The 22,782-nt window shown below is 48.1% G+C and overlaps 1 protein-coding gene across 2 annotated transcripts in view; it reads left to right on the top strand.

Moving 5' to 3' along the window:
* Nucleotides 1–238: 238 nt before the first annotated feature.
* Nucleotides 239–22,782, top strand: part of LOC130530543 (ERC protein 2-like) — a 109,065-nt gene continuing 86,521 nt past the window's right edge. The window contains exons 1-5 of one of the 2 annotated variants that reach the window (XM_057041795.1): nt 239–508; nt 2,236–3,335; nt 5,558–6,313; nt 12,384–12,539; nt 14,442–14,609. In XM_057041795.1, the coding sequence (XP_056897775.1) occupies nt 2,505–3,335; nt 5,558–6,313; nt 12,384–12,539; nt 14,442–14,609 (1,911 nt within the window). In that variant the 5' untranslated portion in view covers nt 239–508; nt 2,236–2,504. The remainder of the gene's footprint in view (nt 509–2,235; nt 3,336–5,557; nt 6,314–12,383; nt 12,540–14,441; nt 14,610–22,782) is intronic. The other variant, XM_057041796.1, reaches the window with a different exon arrangement.

Below are 22,782 nucleotides of genomic sequence, written 5' to 3'. Positions count from 1 at the left end.
TCTAATCCCTTTAGCATGAGGCAACCCCATAACAAAAAAAAGATACATATATAGAGAGGGACTTGTCATCTGTTACTGGAGGAGGTTCAAAGCATCTACTTCTAGTAATTTACTGGATAGGTTGTCAAAGAATTTCTAAATGAGTTCTCGCAGGTTTCTGAATTAAACCGTCATCAGCTATTCTATTATCCAGGTCTAGTCTTGGGGAAAATGGTGAATCATGAACGAGTCTCAGGGGCTTCTCAGGCAATCTGGAGGTCTAAAAGTTTGCAGAACCTTCAGCAATATATTCCAGTCCTCCTTAACACTTAGATGGGGAAGATTAGGAAAATTTAAAGGAAAAATAAAGAAGCTTTTTTTAAAAAAAAACTACCATCGTGCAGCGTGGGCTGCGCACACGTGCCAGCGCGGGAGAGCGCGCCCACGAGGACCCGTACGCAGGACATGAGCCGATGAGGTCATGGAGACCCGGGCGGCCAGAGTTCGGTGATGGAGCGGCGCCTGCACGGTAAGACCCCCGCAGCATCACGCACGCACAACAGTGTTGTCAGTTTGTGTAGCAGATTAATTATTATGTAAGAGAGCAGCTCAAACTCCTGCAGCCGCGCGCATATATGAGCGAGAAACTAATCCCTCATGGCCATAGTTACCCGTGCGTCCGCGCTGTGCGGGCTGGACACACGCACGGGCACAGGGGGAAATGGGTGCTTTCCAGGGTGGAGTGTCAGCTCGGTAGGAAAAGCAAGATGAGATGTCGGACAGGTGCTTGTATGTGCGGCTGTGGGCATGAAACTGGGGATTTTGCGTGTCCGGGCGGCGACTCGACGCTTCTCTACGCGGCAACAGCTGGGCTCAAAAGTAAGTGCAGGCATCCGAGGGCCGGTCGACTGTTAGGTTTGCCTTTGAACGCTGTGCTGTTAAGCTGAGCGGTGTTTCTGCCCGTGGTGGGGGTGGTGGCGGGGCATTGGTTTGGTGTGCGCACCGACGCGTAACCATCGAAAGTGACCAGGTGCATTTATGTGTGGCACTACAGAGAAAAAAAGGAATCTGATATGTTGCTAGCGACGAAACGTGTTTCCAAGTTACCTGGCTATGTGCAGGTTTGCATCATCTTTGAACATTTGTGGCCAGGGTCGAAGCACATGCGCCACCGGTGAGGCGACATCACACCCAGAAGTGGCGGATGGATTTCTAAGCGTTAAGCTAAAATTCATTGTCTGGAACAATGATGGATGAGGGATTGACAGGTCTCTTATGACTGACAAGCTGACCTAACCAATCTGCCATTTGCATCCTGTACAGTGCGCCCAATCTGCTTGGATTAGAGGTGGGATTATGATTTGGATTTGCCTCCTCGCTGCAGGCAGTCCTCAATATTTGATCCATCATAGATTGCTGGGCTGACGTGGATTAGATCTGACAGTTTTACCTACATTTCTATCTTAATTGTTTTAGTTGTTGTGTGTTTGTCGTGGTTATTTCCTATTTGAGTGTGTGTGCTGTCCATGGTCCTGAAATCAAAAATCAAAAAATGCAAGCTACGTTGCTAATGTCTGAATTAAGGGTGGAACAGATACTTTCTTACAATTTTCTGCATTCTGTAACACAGCTGATGTGGTTTTAAGGTTGTGCTTGCCTTACTTTCTGTGTCGTCTCTCCGATTTGAACTTTGGGCTCCGGGGTCTTATGTGGGTCGCTCCTTCGTTGCCATGTCAACCACTTCAGGATTGGTCACAGATGGACCTCACACAGCTCTCCCACACACAAACGGCAGCGAGGTGAACTGAGGATGACCTGTCACTGGAAGCTAACCTCTTCCCTAAAGAGCGTGAATCACAAGCAAGCCGGACCGACGGGCTGGTTCCGCAGGCTGCAGCCTGGAGATCTGCGTTGGGAAAGTTAGATGTTGACCATGAATTTATGATTGAACAATATCTGTGCTGTTGGGATTTATAAAACAAACAAAAAACAAACATACAACAACAAAAACAGAATATGGGGAATGAAAATCATTGAACAAATAAACCTATTTATTTACTAATCCATGTTCACTTTGCATTCCTTGTAGCTCTAATTAGCTGAACTAATACCCCGCCGCTCTTTAGTTAAGTGAAATAGAGCATGTTGCTATTTGACCTCCTCCAAGAGAAAGAGGGATTGTAGCGGAATGTGGGATTGGAACACAACAGAGCCACATTTGATGGTTTTTCTCTTCTTGTTTCTGCCTTTGTGCAGGACGCCCGATGACGAGGGGTGCCGGTAACATCAGAAGACTGCTGGCCCGCCTGTGTCCTGACGAGCATTCAGTGCTGCTTTACCTGCCCGCTCTCCTCTCTGTGTCTCTGCATCGACCCTGTCAGAGTCGGGGCTGGACGATGGAGAACTGAAAGGTCAACAGTTGGCCCTTATTTGAATGCTAGTTGCTACAGTTCCTAAAAGGGACATGCAAATATCCCTGAGTTTTTCCTGCCAGAAGCCACATTTTGCCACCTAAAAAAAGAAAAATGCCTTTAAATATCCGAGCCAAGCCGTCACAGAGCAAGTTGTCTGCTGGCTCCAAGGGCAGCGGACACGCTGACGGCAGCGCGTCTCACTCACGCTTTCCCAAACCTTCCAAACTGGGAAAAGGCAAACAGGCCGTGAGCACCACGCTGGGCTCCCGCTCCGGTCTGGAACCGGGCTGTGTTTCAGGAGGCGTCCCTCCGCCGGTGTCAAAGTCGGCCGGAGGTCAAGGGTCAGGGTCGAGGCCGGGTTCAAAGGTCAAACCTGCAACTAAAGGGGTCATTCATGGATCGAGGACAGCTCCAGGGGGAAAAACCCTGTCTATGGAGAATATCCAGTCCTTGAGTGCTGTCTATGCTACTTCAGGCACCATGTACCCCAGTGAGCAGGACTCCTTGGAACCCTCTGGTGGCTACCCCAAAGGGACCATGACCCTGGGCAGGAGCACCAGCCGCTCCTCCAACAGCAGCAGAACGAGAGCCATCGGCAGCAGCAGCCCCAACATCACCTCTTCTGCGTTGCACCACTCCTCGGACCCCTACGAAGACAAATACCTGGAGCCCGCCGGCACGTCCAGCCTGCGGCGCCAGCACGGGCGAGCGTTGGATCCCGCTGGACAGGGAGACGCCCCCACATTTGATGTCCAGGCTCAGCTGAGGAATCTGCAGAGGGAGAACGACAACCTGAGGAGGGAGCTGGACCGAGGAAGGAGCTGCAGCACGAACAACGTCAACTTCTGGAGCCCTGAGGTGAAAAGAGACAAGGGCGTCAGGCGTGAGGAAGGGGTGAGGAGCCTGAAGGATCAGTACAGGTCGAACCACGAGGATCTACAGGTGAGGCGGGGGGGGGGGGGGGGGGGGTCACAGAGTTTGTCTGGAGTTTGATTCGTTACATATTAGGATCAAATCAGCCATTTAAAGACCAGTTTGATTGGAAAATGTTGGGACTCATCATCATCATCATCATCATCATCATCATCTGGACGAAGATGATGATGATGATGATGTCACTGTTATCAGCAGCATGGGCACCATCCTTTCTGAAGCAACTCCTTGATTTTGTGAGCGCACCACCGACATGTGCGCCGCGCCTTTTGTTCCTGCCTTCAAGGTTGTGCGGAAAAGCAGCTCATTTGTCGCCATGTTCTCCAGGCTCGGTGCCGTCCTTGTTTCCATGGGAATGAGCCCGAGTTCCATCCTAAGTGTTGAAGCAGAGTTTAAGGCAAAAAAAAAAGAAAAGCTGTGAGCTGCTCCGCTACAGGCTGCCCTGCGTCACCTCATTCTGTCCCCAGCTCCGTCCAACTAACCACCTGTCTCACCACAGCGTCCCACCATTCATCACATTCCCGTCACTCGTGTGTCTGCATCATCACTTTCTTCTGGGACTCCTGCTGCACCTTCAACCGAATCCCTTCATCCTGTCCTCACCTCTCAAACACACACGCAGAACTTAAATCACACCCGATTTCTTCTGACTTCTGCCTCGCGTAACCAAGGAGCCGGATCTCTGTTTCTGTATTTATAGCTCAGTATATCCTATTATATGAGACCGGTGCAACAAACACATGCACGCTGGAAGTAGAGAACAGCAACAGGGACACGTGCGCTGTGATGCTTTCAGGCTCGTCCGTCATGGCTGCAGACAGATGTGTTTTTGTCTCTGTTCTGCTCTTTCAGACAACATTAACGTGCATTTGTGTAACACACTCTGTCTGGTAACCTGGAAGTACGTGTAGAGCCCCCACGCAGACCTCAGGACGCTCTCAAGGTGCAGACTTCATTAAGCTGGCATAATATCTGATGTTAAAAGCAGAACTGGGTACTTTTGTTGTTTCATACACTCATCATGTTCATTCAATCTGGCACGGTGACGTCAGTCCACTTTTAACAACACCCATAAATAAACGGCACCTGGTTTCACACTGTTGTTCACATCTCTTATTCTTCCGTTTCATCTCTCATTTCTCCTTCACCATTCACCTGTTTTCTTTTTTTGCTCTTTTAAACACTCTGACAGACTTTCGCCTGACAAGCAAACTTGGAAATTAGCATAAGAAATGTCACCTTTGCTCTCAGCTGCAAGTCAGCTTTGTGCACTGGCCATCTGTTTGTTTGGTGTGTGTGTGTGTGCGTGTGTGTGTACATGTTTAAAGTCTGGCTTGTGTTTGTGAGGACTGTCCACCCACTCAGACTTGAAATGCAGCGTTAGCTCATTGCATTGATTATCTGCGTTCACCCTCACCTCCCTCCCACGACACAGCTCCGTGTCCTTAGCGATCATCGCTCACCTTCTGGACTCAGAGGAGTCAAAATATCTCATTAAAAAAAGTTCTATGTCTGCACTTTGTGGCCACGGAACATGGTTTTAATTATAGTTACTTACTTACAAGCTTTTCCGTCCACGTTGAATTCATTTTCCACATTTGCTAGTCAATTTCTGTAATGAATCTAAAAAAGATGGATTTCATTTCATGCCATAAGGAAAGAATGTATATTGAAATGTGTTGCGCAGTGACGACTGCACTGACAAATCATTGACTCACTGCATCAGCAAGAACTCACCGGTGTAATAAATCCTTACACTACTTGCTTTAAGTGATGCACTATGCAGAAAGCAGACCTATTTTAGAGATACCTCGTATAGGAATATTTGTTCTGGAGCGAATAATAATGTGTCATTTAAGGTCTTTTCAATCAGTTTATGTACATAAGACACTTTATTTCATTTAGTACTTTATCCCTTCGGTTTCAACCAACATGTTACAGTTTTATTCTCTCGTGTTCGTCTCAATGCAAACGTGCATCGTACACCGCTTTGAAGAGAACACTGCCCTCTAGTGGTTTATATACGTAACACATTCATCATTTCTGTAATTTGCTTTAATTTGTGTATATTTAAAAAAAAAAAAAAAAGCCATTTCTCTGTTGCAGTCTGGAGATATCCCACGGAACAGAGTCTCCGTTTTGAGTCTTTGTTAACACACATTTAATATTTTACACTTTGGATTTGTTTGTTCTTTTCCCAATTTCTTGTCTTGTCTTATTTGTGGCTTCAGCAACTCCCACTAACAGTTCAGGAGCTCCAAGAGGAGCTGAGGGCTCACAGGGAGATGAACAGTCGCTTACAGCATCAGCGACAGCAGGGGAACTCCGGCTCCTATCGAGAGCTCCACGTGGACCCAGATCACAGGGGGATGCTCAGCCCTGGCCACAGCCCAAGACAAAGCCCCAGCAACCTGCACAGTCCTGGACCCAAGAACAGCCTGAGAGCCAGCCCCTTCAACACCTACAGCCCGAGGCAACAGGAAGCTGATATCATCATTCACAGCCCAGGTTATGGCTGTAACACGGCTGTAGCCGCGCAGAGAGTCAGCCCGGCTAACACCCTCCAGCCTGGACCGAGGACCAGCCCGAGTCAGCCCCTGTACAGCCCTGGCCCCGGACCCAGCCCGGCAGTGGGACGCAGTTCCAACTCACTGCAGCCCTGCAGTCCCTGCCACATTCCTGGATGTGACGGCTTTTTGTCACCCCCTCCCCTGGACCCTTCAGAGGAGAATTTCCTCAGGCTGCAGTCAGACCACGAACGGCAGGCCAAGGAGCTGCTCCTGCTCAGGAAAACCATGGAGGAGATGGAGACCAGGATCGACTCGCAGAAGCAGACGCTGGACGCTCGGGACGAGAGCATCCAGAGGCTGCTGGAGCTACTGCAGGGACAAGGTCAAGGGACCTGGAGTCGAGGACACAGGGCTGGCATCATTACCATGGCAGCACAGGAAGCTGAAGCACACCAAGAGAACATGCATGTGAGAGAGGTGTGTATTATCTTATCTTATCTTATCTTATCTTATCTTATCTTATCTTATCTTATCTATCTTATCTTATCTTATCTTATCTTATCTTATCTTATCTTATCTTATCTTATCTTATCTTATCGAGCACATAGTCTGGTGTCGTTTGCACTAGTTATGTTATTATTTATGTTTTTTCTTCTTATTTTGGACCATTGTGATTGTGTGTAAACCTGTTTGTATGATACACAACCAGGAAACAGGAAGCAGCTCAGTGGGTCTTATCAATGGGCCAGATTAACGTGTGGAGAGCTCTAAGCCTGTGTTCAGCCATGCTGTTTTACAATCTGATTCCGTGTGTGTGTGTGTGTGTGTGGTGTCCCTGGACATGCTGGGTATGCTCATTTGGCAGTTTCTTGTGTACCACCCTTGGTTTCCCAGCATTCTGGCCCTCCTCCTGCAGCACGTAGCGTATCCACAGAGCTAAAATATTTGCAAAACATTTGCAGTTCCGCCTGAGAGCCGAAGTCCTCCTCTGAGCTCTGGTGGTGCCTCTGCACCGGCTGCCAGGAGGACTAGTGCCTCTCGCTCCTACCTTGTTTATTTTTAACCCCTAAATCTTCTTAGCCTTCACTTTCTTGCATGCGTATGTGTGTTTTACACGCCTGTGCTGCCTGTTGCTCGCATCATAATGTTCCTGTTTTTCCCGTTCCTGCGTTGGCCATCCGATTCTCCCAGTGGGAGCGTACGTGTGCGTGTGTCTGAGCGCGCGTGCACATCTGGAGACATCTGTGGACGCTCCCTCGTGGCTGGTGGTGCGTGTTAGCATGGGTGTGTGAGCTCATGCTGGTGGAACTGGTGTGAGTGTGTGTGTGTGTCCGCATGGGACAAATGGGAACAAACTTCTGTTCCGTAAAAGGTGAGTACCTGTTCACACACACGTGCTATTTTTAACCACCTGTCAGCTTAAAAAACACACTGAGGGTGCACGGGGGAGGAAGGGTGAGCGGGTGTGCGAGGTGAGGAGGGAGAGATGGGAGTGGGGACTGTTTTTCTAAGGTAGAAAAACAAGCTGTGTTTGTCTGAATATTAATGCATGATTAATGAGGGAAAACATGCTGACCGCCCTGATTGAAAAGAGAGCCAATTGTTGTTCTTTCCTTCTCGCTCCTCTGAGGTTGAGAAGGGGTGATGTGGTCCGTGTGTGGTGTGTGTGTGTGTGTGAGAGAGAGAGTGTGTGTGTGTGTGCATGTGCAGCAGCTTATTTCTCAATTTTGGGGGTAACTGTAGGTTCTTGATTTGGTGTTTGTGTCCTGTAGAGCTTATTTTGGTCTGGATCACATGTTTTAGCAGTTAGTTTTCATTCATTTTAGTGGCAACTATTACATTGTTTTAGTTCTTTGTGCTAATTCACAATACATGAGCTCATACCTATGTTCATATAATAAAATACAATTTTATAGAAGGTCTACCTGTGTAGGAGTCTAACCTCTAATGACCTTGTGATGTTCAGTGAATGCAGACTTGGGATGGGGGGGCACTCTTAGCTCTTTTGATTAGCTCCAAAGGAAAGCAGGCCAAATGCCTTTCATTACTGCACCCATTACTTTTCTCTAAATGACCCAGCTTGTTTGGCTTCAGCCAGGATAATAAATGCCTCCATTTTGGGTTCACCTCTGCTTTTTTTGCTGTTCAAAGGTGGTTGAGGGCTGGAATGGGGATTTTTCCCTCTGTAATTTTTGCTATTTTAGAGGACTGGGTTTAGAATGTGTGTTTACATTGTGTGTTTATGTCAGTATATATGAGGCCAGATCATTGGCAGGTGTAAAGCCACATTAACAAACTTGAATTTGTCTATAGGTCCCACCCTTATGCATCGACTCTTATAGTATGCCAAAGATATGTAGGAGCAATATTGATCCAACCACTTCCCCTTCCGTTCCCATTTACAGTACACATAATGTCCACAGGGTGGCAGTGTTATATTAGAATTTAACTACATATGTCACGCACATTAAATTTGGCGTGATGTGACGCACGCACGTACGAGCGCACACACGCACACACACTTAGAAGCATAAATCTGGGCCTAATCGGCTCTCCCCAGCGGCTGGATCCCAGTAGACTCAGTAATAACAGCCACACCACTGGTCTGTTCCTGCATAACCTGCAGCCACACACACACACACACACACACACACACACACACACACACACACACACACACGCACACACACACTGTGTCGTGTACCTACTTTCATGTATATAATATTGCAGAGTTCATGAGGGGAGAGTGTGAGTGTGCACAGGTGTTGAGAACATCACCCAGAAACTATTCTGCTCTGCTTATCTGAAGATTTCCTGTGGTTTTCTCCTTCAGCACTTCACACCAACTCTTTCCTCGATGTACTGAAAGGAGGTAAAGATTCATTGAGTTATCTTTTTCTTTATATTTTTGGTCTCAGTTGCATTTTACCCCCTTTAGCTGTGTTTCTGCTGACCAACACAGCTTCATGTCTGTAGCAAAGAATCCTCCTGTTGCTTCTGAGCCAACGTGCTTCCAAATGCTGATTTCAGTGATGTTTTAGTCGAAGTGACTTTCCTTAATTCACCCAGGATTATGCAGGTATCCTATCGCTTAGGTCTACAAACAGGATTGAGGTCAGTTGTGGGTAGGTAGTTGCAGCACGCCGATCACCATCTGTGACCTCAAAAAACTCTGCTGTCACACACACACACACACACACACACACACACACACAGTTGCCGTTAAAGTCAATGTAAATCCGCACTGTATCAAGCGACCCTACATGTCTTTTGAACGAGATGGAATCTTACATCATGCAATCGTCCCTCAAATGGCCTCTAAATAAATGGCTGTGTAATCTTAGAAAACACGGTTTGATGTTCTGATTGTAGTTCCTGTAATCAGGGCACATCAGACGAGTCTTCCCGCTGAGGACAGAAATGATTAGGGACAAAAGCTCGGTGTCGTCTCACATTACAGCACCAGCGTTCGCTGCAGATTCATTCAATCCACTTTTTTCTCATCTTCCTCATTCTCTTAGAACAAAACTAAAACAGCCCTGTCCAGCCACGCCTTTCTTTCCCACAGGCTCTGACGTTAGTGCTGTGATGAAAGTTAAGGCAGTTTTCCCATTAAGCGTCTAGTAATTCGTTTTTACGCCCACAACCCCCCGCGTTGATCCGCTGACTAATGCTAACATACTGACTAATCCCAAACCAGCGCTGACTCAAATTAGCCTGGAATCAGGTGAAGTCATCAGTGTCTGTGAAGTGTGGCCACAAATGTGTCATCTGCGTGTAGAAGTCCATCTCCACTTGCTTCCACAGACTGCGGCTGAAGCACCTTTCATGCTTGGGGCTTCAACAATCAGCTCTTTTCACACATGCGTCCTTTTGCTGCTCACCTCTCCTGGATGTAGTCATGTGTGAATGCCAGGCGGGGGCCATTTCCAGGCAAATCCCGAACAGCACATTCTCAACCTCAAGTACTGGCCTTATATAATAATCCAGGGAAATTGTCGGGAAGGTTTTGTTGTTAATGAAAGCAGCAGCGCGACTGAAGATCCTCCTATAGTGCTTCAGTCATCCCTGAATTTATTTGGATTTCTGTCCAGCTCTGCCTCATGGCTACTTCTGTTCTCAACCAAACCAGTGGTTTGGAGGTCCTCTGAAAGTTAGTAGGAGACTTTTGGGGATAAAGTTTGGTTCAATTGATTGTACTTTCAAGGCATTGGTTTAGTACTGAGAACCTTTCCCCCCCTTTTTTTTCTTGGCGAGCCAACATGGTTCCTGAAATGAAGGCGGGATGTAAGAAACTTAAATTACAGTGACAAAATCAGGACTTCGAGGGCAGGTTTCCTCCGGGTTCGAAGGGTGGAGATTTATAGCTGATGAAGGACCCCTCCCTCTCTACCACAACAGAAGGTCCCCACAGCCCTGAGCAGCTCCTGGTGCGTTGCTGAGCTGGGGGGGGAGCATGTGTATCTGAGTGGGTCAACAGGGTGTCGGTTACAAAGAGATTGTTGCCCTCACTACTTCTCAGGTCGGATAAATGTCAAGAAAAGTGGTGACGGCCAATGTTTTCTTTACCTTTCTGGCATTGTGTGTTTATGAATCATCCTGTCTTCACACCTTTGTGCTCAACAAGTGTTTCCCACCATGTGTGCGCACTCGTGAGTCGACACAATCATATAGGCCGGAGCTGCCATTAATTATTGATAGGAGAAGTTGAGCGCATGTGCCGGCACAAAGCGTTGCTAAGCGAGAGCTTCTGGATGTGAGGGACATCTGCCACAGACACAACGACCAGCTCTTAGCCGGATCGCTGAAGAGCAGAGGGGGGGTCTTTTAAGACAGCAGACATGTTGAGCCGCCAGGCTTACTTTTACCGGGTCCCACCTCAGGAGCTCCAGCGTCGGACCCAGCCTCAGGCTGAGCCGGCTAAGACCAGAGCTCTGCAGGCTGTCATTGACATGAAGGTAGGACAATCAGGACCTTTCTGGTGAATGCGTTTAGTGAATATCATGATAGGGTGACCTTCAACGAACCATCAATTATTGATTAGCCTCAGGCTAATAAACCTTGAGCCTTGGCACCGGTAAGGAAGTTAACTGTTATGTATATGTGGGTTGGTAGTTTAAGCTCCATGCATGTTCCAGGTAAAGGTTAATGACCTAAAAAGGGCTCAACAGAAGAGGACGCCAGCTTCCAAACACGGAGAGCTGTCAACATGCTGCCGTGACAGCGCGGCCGGAGGAACTGAGAGCAGACTTTCTGCTGCTGAACAGTAAAATCCAATAGAATCCCAATCTCGCGTGTTCTCGGAACGTTTGGCCAACGAGGCCCGATGTATTCTGCTGTCACGCCTTCGTGGCGGCCGTGCCGCGGTGCGATCCATTATTGGACTGCGCGGCGCTGAGCAATTATTCAATTTGTTTCAAATGTCACACATGGAAGCTTTCACTCTCATCTCTGCACTTTGAAGTCGTCAGAGCTGGGACAGAGCCCATAAGGGGTTTCAGCACGTGCAAGAGGCTGTTTCCTTAAGTGCTTCTTTCCCAGAAAACCACACTTATTTTTTGGGATTTGCCGTCCCGGGATGCCCACAGCGTTGTAACTGCCTCAGGGTCCAGTTAAACCCGACTGGGCTGCGAGACCAAGCCGAGCAAACGCTGCAGGGACGATGACGGAACGATAGAAGCATCTCTGTCCGGGTGGGGCAGGGGTTGAGGAGCTCTTTCCGGCGTGTTTGACCCAGTGTTTGATGTCTTTGTTGATGTCTTTTGTCTTTGATCACGGGCTGCAGAGCACCAGCGCCCCCTTCTGTTTCGACCCCGATGTTATCTGGCAGGTACGGTGATGAGCCTTTCATTTTCTAAAGTGTGGCCTAAAAAACATCCAGGAAACACATTTCCTGTGTCTCTGCGATGTCCTACTTCTTCTTTTTCTCCCGTCTGGGTTTGTACTGCATCCCAATCTTTTTTTGTGCCATCTCACCAAAGAGGAGGATTCCTGTCCACGTCCCACACTTCTTTATCAACACACGTTTTGCCTGTATCTATTTTCCCTGTTCCCTGTTTGTTTTGCTGTGTTGTGGATGGTTTAGCCCCACGCGATCACTAAAGGTCAGCTAGCTCTTGACCCCGCGCTTGGTGCTGATGGCGTTGTGCAGTTTGCCTCTTTCTCTCCCCCTCCTCCTCTTCTTTCACGTGTGCTATGACCTGAAAGGTGAATGAAATGCGCAGCATATGTATATATTTGTGTCCCACCTTGAGGTGGTTGCTTGAAACATTTGGTGTCGCCGATCCAGCGTTGCAAGCGCTGAATAGCTGTGCTCAACCTCCTCAAGCACGACCGATGGAATTCAGGTGTGCATTTCTGATTTGAAATGTTCCAGGTTAATATTTTACTGCAGACCTGCAGCGTTACTGCGGCAGACACCTGCAGGATGTCTTCAGCTGGAAGAGGACAAAAAGAATCAGGACTGATAGTGTATTAATGGTGGAACAGAGCCAATCATCTTCATCTGCTGAGTCTTGCTGACACCTGCCCACTGTCACTGGTTCAGGACACCAAGATCTCCTCCCTGGAGAGGAACATCAGAGATTTAGAGGACGAAGTCCAGATGTTAAAGACCAGCGGCCTGCTGCAACCTGACGACAGGCAGGATGAACTCAAGCAGGTGGAGGTCTACAAGAGCCATTCTAAGTTCATGAAGACGAAGGTAGAACGTCTCCTGCATGACCGGACATGGTGCATGTTTGATTCCAAAGCCTCACGGGTTATATATTCATATCTTGCATGTTGGATCATTACAGTTGTTTTACTATGATTTCCTGTGTGGTGGCTCAGTTTTCTGCTGACCTCTGATCATCTCAGCCCTGAGCAGTTCTCACTGTCCTCACTGTCTCTGGAAGAACTCTGTCCATGAACTCTGTCCATTAGAAGAATTCTAAAGCAAGGTTCATCAAGGCTGGATAGCCTTGTTGGACTGGGTTATACTGGGATATATACTGGGATCCCAGGTGAAAGCAGGCATTACCTGCTAGGTAGGACAGAAAACCCTACTGGATTTGGGGCCTTGTAGGACTGGACTGAAGCCTGCTGCTCTGGAGGAAGCCTTACTTTTGAATCCCAAGACGGCCCCAGGCTGCAGACTGGGTTAAATAATCACATGAAGATTCTGTAGGGGAGTAGAAAAACGCAGTTTCGGGTTTCCAGCCGAGCGTCTGTGATGCTGAGGCCCATGTGAAAATGTTTCCCGTTGGGTCATTAGCGGCGCTCTTTGAAGGACCCGTTTGTCATTGCGCGGGGCTCCTGATGTAATCATAAAAGAGATGTTTTTATGAATGGGGCCCTGACAGATGAATGTGAGCTTACAACAGCAGAGGACAGAGCTCTCTCTCCGCCCCCCCGGCCCGCCGTGATATACATCACCCTCCCGCTGTCTCATCTTTCTGCGTTACACAGGGATGAGCTCTGGCCCACAAATTCACCCTATATCCTTGAAGCGCTCGGAGTTCTGCTCTTTCAGCGGCGGCGCAGGCTGGTGTTGAGGTGTGCGATAAGAGAAACAGTGAGGACAGACTCCCGGCCCACTGCTTTCACAGACTCGCATAACATGAACATTTGTTCCAGTATAACTAAGCCCTAAAGAAGAACAATTTAATCCCACAGAAGGGAAATTATTGGACATGCAGTTACGAGAGAGAGGTGTCGGGGCGAGGGAGCTGCCCCGGACAGGCACACTCAGCATTTTGCAGATTTGGTGCATTGTTCCACAATGCTGGGAAAATGTCACCTCTTTTCTCCCAGTTCCCATTAGGGTTGCTGCTGCTGGCTTCAATTTCAGCAGAGCCTCTTTCTTGTGTGCTAGTGGCTAGTTTGTGGTTAGCTTTAGCATCCAAACAGCTACAACTCATTAGCATCTCTCTCCCATTATTCCTCTCCTTATGCTCCTAATTCCCTTCCTTTGGATCTAATTATCCTCCTCTTATATCCCATCAGTAGTCTCACCTATCCAGCCTAACACATCACCTTTTGGCCCTCAGTCTCCAATTATTAAGTCCCTTCCCTCCCGTAGGTATTATTTTTTGTCCTTTCTAACAGCGCGGCTTGATTGTCCGTGCTCCACTCTGCTCAGAATCCTCCTCTCATAAACTAAACCCTGCTCAAGCAATTAAAAAAATCTCCCTTTCGGATCAGCTTTGTGCATTTTTTGGCACCAGTGGATAGATGACAATCTCCTCCACATAGCTGGCCCCTGCGTGGAGACCTCCCTCTGTTGGTACGTTTGATTTCCTCTGTGGATTTCTGACCTGTTCTGCATGGCCTTCTTGAAAACAATGTGTAATCTGTCAGCTATGTGAGTGTAATATCGCTCCCCATAACTTAGTCTGGCTGTTTGTATCCCCCCCCCCTCCATATGTTTGGATTGGTGTGTCCATGCAGCAGACAGTAGAGGCCCCCATTGAGTGAAGACCAGTTGGGGTGGGCCGAATCATTCAGTATTGAAATAATCACTCATGGACGTCATTATCCATGGCGCTCTTTAGTGTGTACATGCATAAAGTTCATGGTTCTAATGTACGGACAAGTTACGGTGTGTCATTCCTCTGTCTGTCAGATAGAACAGCTGAAACAGGAGCTAAACAAGAAGGAGTCGGAGATGCAGGCCCTGCAGACCAAGCTGGAGACGCTGACCAACCAGAACTCCGACTGCAAGCAACACATTGACGTGCTGAAGGAGTCGTTCAGCGCTAAGGAGCAACGCGCCAACACGCTGCAGACGGAGGTGAGAACACACAAGTCCAGTCTGGGACAAAGACACAATCTACAGAAAGACACTTTTAGATAAATCTGGCTTGTGCTCGGGGGGGTTCAGTCGGCTCAGGTGGGCCGTCAACCTGTGTGGCTGTAAAGACCGTTTCGGTGCCGGGGGCGGGGCAAAACGTGTGTGGGAAGAGGGTGGGGGGGCTTCAACATTCCCCACTCTTCTCTGTACTTGGTAATGATTCTTCAGATCTGGTTTTGTCGGAGTGGCTGCTAACTATGCCCACTCATCATTCACAGGAAGCAGTTTGAGACCAAATTAGGCCTAATTACGCATGCATGCGCAAAGAATGTCGTTGCACTTAGCTGACTACATCGTACTTGAAGGATCCAGCGTTGGGGGGGGTGGGGGGTATGTGTGTAGATGGTATCACTAGCGTTGGTGCGTGGCTCTCAGGTGCACCTCTATGGTGGGGCCAGGAGGCGTATCAGCGCCATTTGCTTCTAATTTTACATTTGCACGTGTTCATTCCTTCGCCACCACACGCGGCCGTCGTGGCTCACAAAAGGCGTCTTTTTCTGGACTGCAACGTGCCGCTCAGGCCGACGTTTAAGCGCGATGGGCCGCAGCGCAGATGCCAGGGTTTAACATTAATCTGGGAGGGGGTCACGCATGAACTATATCTGTTTGGGGATTTTTGCAGCTGGAGGGCTACACGGTAGCAATGGGGGTATCAAATAGCTAATTCAGACTAAACCGAGCAGAAAAGATTAGAGCTTATGTGACAGTTACCGTATTTGGAGGAAAAAAAATCTGCAGTTTGCAGTTTGGCCCAAGTCCTACATCAAATAATGTGGGGCGAATGAGGGGGGAGGCAGAGCTTTTTCCTTTATAGCAGCATTCTTTCATGAGAGGCCTTGGCTTCACGCTCTTATATCATCCATCTTTATATGTAGTTTATGGTTTAGACCATAATTGAAGTGGGTTGTTCCAGGTAATATATCTGTCAGAGTTACGTGGAAATGACGGCCCGGAGTGGGCAGCTGGTGCTTGTGCACGTCTTTGTCTGCGAACATTCACCCGCTGGTGCCTGACAAAGTGTCACAAATAACCCGGTTGCTTTTGATTAATTAATTCTAGACTAAAAATCGACGTTAAGAGGAGGATAATTAAATGGGTTGCTGGTTTCCCGAAAATTCACGATACTCTCCTGACATCCAATCAGCGCCACAGAGCGCCCCTAAATTCTCAATCTTTTCCCGCCACAACTTTTTTCCTGTTACCCAACACAACTTTATATGTCTGCGTCTCAGCACAGACATTTTTGATGGCAGAAGCAGCAGCGTATTATTTTAAATGGCCGGCGGCTGCAATGCCTGGTGGCTAATGACAGTTTATAAATTGAGAGATGTTTTATTCCTCCACGCAGAGCACACCACCAAATTCACACAACGAAGTTCCCGCAATGCAGTTTCCATGACAACCATTCGAGTGACAGCGGGAAACATTTCTGGAAAATCAGTCAATAACGAGGTCCACGCCTCTTTTTTAAAGTCTGTTTTCTGATATGAAAGAAATGAGAAATTTGTGTCATTTTACACGAATCAATGGATTAAATGCAGATTAAATGCATCACGTTTGCTCGTTTCCATTTGACCCAGGACCATCCTGGTGGCACCGAGTCTCCTGTGTTGAGCCTCCAGAACGGTGGACAGGGACTCTGCAGAGCAAAACGGTTCAAGCAGCATTGAAAGTTTCTGAGCAGAGCAGCACCAACACACCTGCACGCAGAGATCAAAGCTCTGGGCAACTGTAAACGTCCCACAGAGTAGATTTACTGTTGTTCCCACTCGTTTTCTGCTCCTCTTTTGTTTTCTTCAGACCGAAAACGAGTGTGTGTGGAAAAGGATAAAAACGGCATGTTTGTTATAGCCACGTGTGCAAGTATTTTATTTTCATTGTAGGGCTCATTAAGGACGTTCGTCAATGCCATTCAATGCAAACTAACATGCCAAACGCTGAATTTTAACTCATTTACTTTTAAAAAATCTGATTCTTATCAAACATTCAATGATCATAAAACATGTAATAACTTAGATTTTGCTGTAGTCTTTTAACTGTGTTTATATATATTTATAAGAGTTCCCCGCCGACTGTCCTCTCCTCCTCTTCTCCAGCAGCTGTAATGGGATCTGACCGTCTTAATCACCTCGCCAACATGCGCACACACATGTGCACACAAACAAACACGGGCCCTGTCAGCGCTGATTACTGAGCGACCATCTCCGGTCTCAGGGAGCCTTCATCCTGCCACTGAAGTGGTCTTTTCCCTGCTCGGGAAGGCTAAGGTTTCCGGGCTAAATGGGCACGGCGGAGGATGAGTGCAGATATCGAGTGCGCCTGCATTCCTCTGCTGGCGACCATCTCGCCAGAGAGTGTAGCCGTTCTCACAAGACATCGCATATTTCCGCATCGCACGTTATTATCGTGCTGCCGGGACCGGCGACCCATCAGACCCGTCTTTGTGCCGTACGTGTGCTTGTTTCGCCGTACGATAGCCCCCAGAGACGAGCGCTCCCGGAACAGAGCCCACACTGTGAGCGAGGGAAGGGGGAAAATCAGCGCATATTTATTTGTCAGTCAAAGTCAAAGACAGCTTTGAAATTGGCCGTTCCCGTCTCCGAGATAGCTGGGAAATTTGGAAATAGCAAGCGGTAGCGCCGGCCCCGTCAGTGGATACCCGACCTTTTAATACGGACTATGTATCGGCCTTACCTGTCCTGATCAGAACAATGTCGGGCTGTAACTGTAGCCCTGCGGATCAGGTGGCCTCTCCTGCATATTTAACCAGGCGTAGGCCACACATCCAGGGTGAACAGGGTTTGCTAGCTTCAGTTTAGCTCGTTCCTCTCTGCTACTGCTGTCAAATTATCTCACAAGTGACAGAAGGATGGGAGAAACGGCGAATGAGTGAGCATTATCTGACAACTGCGAACATCCACATTCGCTGTAAAGCATCGTAAAAGCCCGTAATGTTGCGTGATGAGCCGTTAGTCATCAGAGCGCTGAATGCTGGAGATTACGCGATCAGACAAAAGAAACAATTTCATTAGTTGTTGGATTGGGGCGCAGCGAGAGCACCTGTTGGCTGGATGTGGATCCGCAACGCAGGCTGTGGCATCTCTTCAGATGTGTCTCTGTAAATTAGGCCTTGACGTGGACAGCAGCAGATGCTGATAGGAAATTTTGCATGTGATCTGCGATGCTGTAGACTCTTTGAGGAGTTACTGGCCCGGTGTGTTCTTGGCCGGCCACAAAGGTATCGCAGAACCTCATCTGTTTTTGCAGAAATCATTTCTTGGCTCTTCCCAGTGTTACCTCTTAATGCTGCCTCTGCTGCCTGCTTTAGCAGCGAGTAAATCCCCCAGGCTTAGTCACAGATAATATCTTTATTTTTTTGGATGCAGCAAATAATTTTTTATTTAATACCTTTGGCAGACGCTGCTTAAGGTCTTTCTTTGTTTGCTTTTGATTTATATTGTTCTAAGGCAGGAATGTTGTAGGTGGCTGCTTACCCACGCGGATGAGATCCAGACCCAAAGAGTATTCGAGGTTCTTCAGTCGAACCCTGGATCAGGAGCGTCATATTTGATATTCTGTTGCTCGCTAATCGCCAGCAGAGGTGCTAAGAACAACAGCATGTGTTGTGCAATGTGATTAACATGTCCGCGACGGCTGGAAGGACTGCGTGGTGCACCACTCCTGTTTCCTCGGGTGTGTGCCTCACACACATCAGCTGCTCTCTGCCAGAAAAGCTCCCCTGGGTTTTGATGCTCTGCAGCCAGAGTTTAATGACTTGAAGAAGATCTAAATGAGTCAAAAACGACTGAAATGAGCTGCCAGTCAGCGTGATTAATGGGGGAGGAAAGTGCATAATAATCTGGAGTGGGAGATGGAAAGAATGGGGGATTTGTGGAGCAGAAGGACATGAGAGGGGAGAGAGAATAGAGGCGTGATGGATACGGAGGGCTGGGAGCTCCTGTCAGTGAGTGATGGGATGACGCGCTGCGCTCCGGCCTTGGCCGGCCTGTAGCTGTTGATCTTTCCTTGTTCTCTTTGTTGATGGATGGTTACGTTAGGTAGTGAGGCGGAGAGAAGATGTGATCCCGACCTGGTTGCGCTCTGTCCTTTGCGCCCCCCAACGCTGTTTTCTCAGTGGTTCTTTTCTGCTTTGTTCCCTTCCAGAATTCGAATCCCGCCATCGTCTGCGCCCAGCTGCCTCCTCACAGGCCCTGTTCTTGCCCAGTTCCATCCTTTTTGGGTTTTTTCACCTCATATGTGGGGGCAAGAACGAGCGCTGAGATTGAGACAGACGTTAGCTGCTACAAAGACTGTTTTCTTTTATAGACTACAGCTGAGTAAATGTAATTAATGGCTGTAAAGACTAATTAAGAAAAATACTCCCCTTTCAATGGTGTTTAGTTCACTCAAATAATTATATGACCATGAAATATCACCACTTTTTTTGCTTGACATTGCACTTTTCTAACCAACTGTTGTCCTTCTAAACATCACAGCAGCTCTTCTTTCCTCCTGCATTCGCTCACATGAACTAGTTGCAGCCAACAAAACACACAAACGCAGTTTAAGGCGACAGTTGCGAGATCGTGATCAGTCCTGGCTGCTCTCAAATTTTTCCAACTCTGCGTCCTGCCGCTGGATCTGTGTGCAATACCAGACGGTACCATTCTACCCTTCATGGAGGCATTTAAAAGCTTATTTTGTTGTTCTGGCCGTGGCAGATGATAGCGGGTCCTACGCAACCTCAGCAGAACTGGGTCGACCACGGTCTTCGCCGCCGCGGTGCTGTTCGAGAGTGTGAGCTAGGGGAGGCTTCCTCCCCCCCCCCCCTGCGAGCAAACATGGCTCGGTCCAAAATAAAGCTCTGCGATTTCTTCAGAGACCAGGAGGAAAAGCAATAAAATGGAGATTACGGGTCACAACAGGGTTGCGATGTTTAATGGTTTATGTGCAAGGAAGAAAATACGAGAAGGTCCAAAGAATCCCACAATGGCGCGCACGGATGCGCACGCGAGCACGGAACCTCGTGCGTGCTTCATCACACTTTCGATTCAAGGTTCGATGATGGATTTTTCTCGCGTATTCTGGATGCACAGAAAGACTCGGAGGGCCCGGCCCGGTTCGCTCCTGTGGAAAGCGAGATGTCTGAGGAGGAACAATGCTCTCCTGTCTCTACATGACCTCCTCTCTCCTCAGGGTCATGTTGCTTCACACCACTTAACCTCTAATTTTACACACACTGACGCTTTCTGGCGTTGGGCAGCTTTCTCAAGGTCAAATTAGTTGACGAGGGAGAGCAGCCAGACATTTCGCCATCCCCCCCCCCCCCCCCCACACACACACACACACTCTGCAGAAGTCCCGTGTGCTGACCGGATATTTTAGGAATATCTTTCTGCTAAGGTTGCAATTATTGCGTTCTTGTGACTGAACAAATAAACCAGCTCTGCATTCGACAAAAAGACTGTTTTGCTTGTCGAGCAAACTTAACATATGCTAACTTTGAAAGGCTCAAGCGGACCCTAGCATGTGTGATCGCTCCGCACACGTCTGCCAGAGGAACTTCTCACCGCGGTTTGACAGGAAATGGATTCCTTGGAAACAGGATGTAACAACAGAGTTGCAGTGCTGGAAGTGATCAGGAAAAATAATCAAAGAAGGAGCGTGCGCTAATGAGTCGGAACGCCCGCTGCGCCTCTTCCTTCATGCGGCCGCAGTCTATCTCGTGTTTGTGTGTCCGTCTCTGTCGGAGGAGGTAATGATGATAGATGGAGGGTGAAAGAGGGACCGAAGCAGCTGTGTGCCTGTAGTGAGAGATGGCGTGATGGAGGGAGACCCCGCTACGTTAAATGTGCCATATATCCGACCTTTCCTACGATACCGAAAGAGTTGTGCAACTGAATTTTATGCCTGTGCAGAAAAAAACAAAACCTTTATGCTGGTGACAAAGATGCTTTTGTTAGATCATTCTGGGAGTTCTGAATAGTGTCTGTGTGGGTCCTTGTCTTTTCCCCCTCCCTTTACCTCAGTGCCCTCCCTGTTTGCTCCGGAGCCTCTGGGCAGACAGCTGCATTGCCGCAGTTGGATTCACAGATGTTCAATTGTACAGTGACGGCGCCCTACCATCCACCTTCCAGCCCCCACCGCCAGCGACTGCACATCCAGTCATTATGCCAAATCACCCCCGAGGTGATGAGTCTATTGTACGACTTGATCTCAGCTAAGACTTTAGCTTTATGACGCAACGGACCAGCCGGTTTCTCCCGCGTCCTCATGTCTGGCGTGAGCCCTGTGAGAGGTTAGGGAAAGGATTCAACCCACGCTGTGAACGTGCACGGGCCCACGTCTACAGTAGTTTTGCTCTACCTAGCAAAAAACGGGAGGGTTTGGAACGGTTGTGCTAACAGGAGTGTAAGGAGAAGGTTTACCTGGAATCGGGTGCTTGTCTGCCATCTCTCTGGATTAATGGCACCTTCAGCGTTTGATTGGTTGCTTTTATATCGTCTGGTCTCCGGCACAGCGCGGTAACTCAGAAGCCTGCTGTGCAACAGACAGGATGTCTGTGGAGTTACGGCGTGTTCACTTGTCAAACTTTAGCCCCGACTTGAGACAAGTTGCTTTCTAAGTCGACTCCCAGGTCGAGTGTTTGAGCAGGAGGTGAGGCGAGGTACCTGCTCGATGGGCTTCATCCTCTGGCTGCCTCGTCTGATGATATTTCATGTATTATGGCGATCCTTTTCATCCTGTTTTCCTTTAAATAAATCAAACCTAATGGTTGCCCTCTGCTGTGTTTACACAGGTTGTCTGTGAATTGTTCACACAGCTGTGTGCGCCGCTGCAGCACCAGCCGTCGAGGCCTCGACAGTCACATACGTTCCACCAGACCCAGTCGTGGGATTCAGCAAGCGTCACCATCCCATTTTCACCAGCATACAAAGGCGATCACAGAATATGTCAAATTGGAAGATCCATTTCTGGTCATGCAGGCTTTTACTGACACCCTGGATTGTGCTAGAATTGGTCCATCACCAGGTCTTTGCAGTGGTCTCCACAACATATGCGGCTTCTGTGGTCCGGTGCTGACGCTGGGCCTGATACCTTTGCAGATTTGCCTGCCAGAAAAACTTTTATGGTGAAATGTGAGGCAGGAAAAAGGGAGCCGAGGACAAACAGAGGAGCTGTTTTCTTTAAGCCTCTGTTTTACTTTGTTCAGCGGAGTCCAGAATCCACATTTGCCTGTCAGGGCAAGTATGATAAAGTATGTAAAGTGTGTATCCATGCAGGCAAATGTATGTGTTACACAATTCCTTTAGAATATCGGCAAATGCGCTTGAAGAACTAAAGTTTGCCACCGTGTTACTTGAAACAAATCCCAAAGAATTAGCTCTGCAGCCGCAGAATCTTGAAAACACTTCAATTTCTTTTAAATGATATGGTGCTGACTGAAGGCTGGAAAGCCTGGGAGGCGTTTTGTGGGAGGTGGGACGACGATGCAGTAGATATGTTTTTAAATCATCTTATCCGAACGTTCTTTTTCTCCCAAGGTCCTTCTTACTTGTTTCCTTGATATGCAGAGAAATCAGAGAAATAGTGAAGGGAGCAAATCTGTTTTGTCTTTTTGAGGCTTTTCCCACAGATTTTTCTGTAGCTACATGACAGCACAGCACACGCACGGGCACAAAAACTTGTACAGCTATCTCATCAGTGTCGTTATCGTACAGGCTATCTCAAAACCTCAACCACAACCTCGACATTAGCAAAAAGCTAGAGTCAATTTGTTACACGTCTTCAGCCTGACATTTAACGTCAAAGTCTGACCCCGCAGAGACGTGTGCTGCATGAATGAGTTATTGATGAGGTTTTAGCTCCTTTTGCTTACTTAGGTGGCAAAATTGTAGCATTTAACATTAAACCGCTAATGTGCTATTACACTAAAGCTGTAATTTTAGTGGTTCGCTTGGCAGCGAGGGTGTAGGGCTGAAACAGTAAAGTGTAGGAACTTGCTTCAGTGATCATAGGTGAAGTAATTTGGAGAGGAAAAATGCAGTAATCCCTCATACCACATTGTTGAAGGTGAGCTCGCTCTCTCTCTCGCTCTCTCTCTCGACAGGCC

Source organism: Takifugu flavidus, chromosome 8, assembly GCF_003711565.1.
Source record: "Takifugu flavidus isolate HTHZ2018 chromosome 8, ASM371156v2, whole genome shotgun sequence".
Classification (NCBI taxonomy): Eukaryota; Metazoa; Chordata; class Actinopteri; order Tetraodontiformes; family Tetraodontidae; genus Takifugu; species Takifugu flavidus.
The sequence above is the reverse complement of the archived record's forward strand: the minus strand, read 5'-3'. Positions and strand labels throughout refer to the sequence as shown.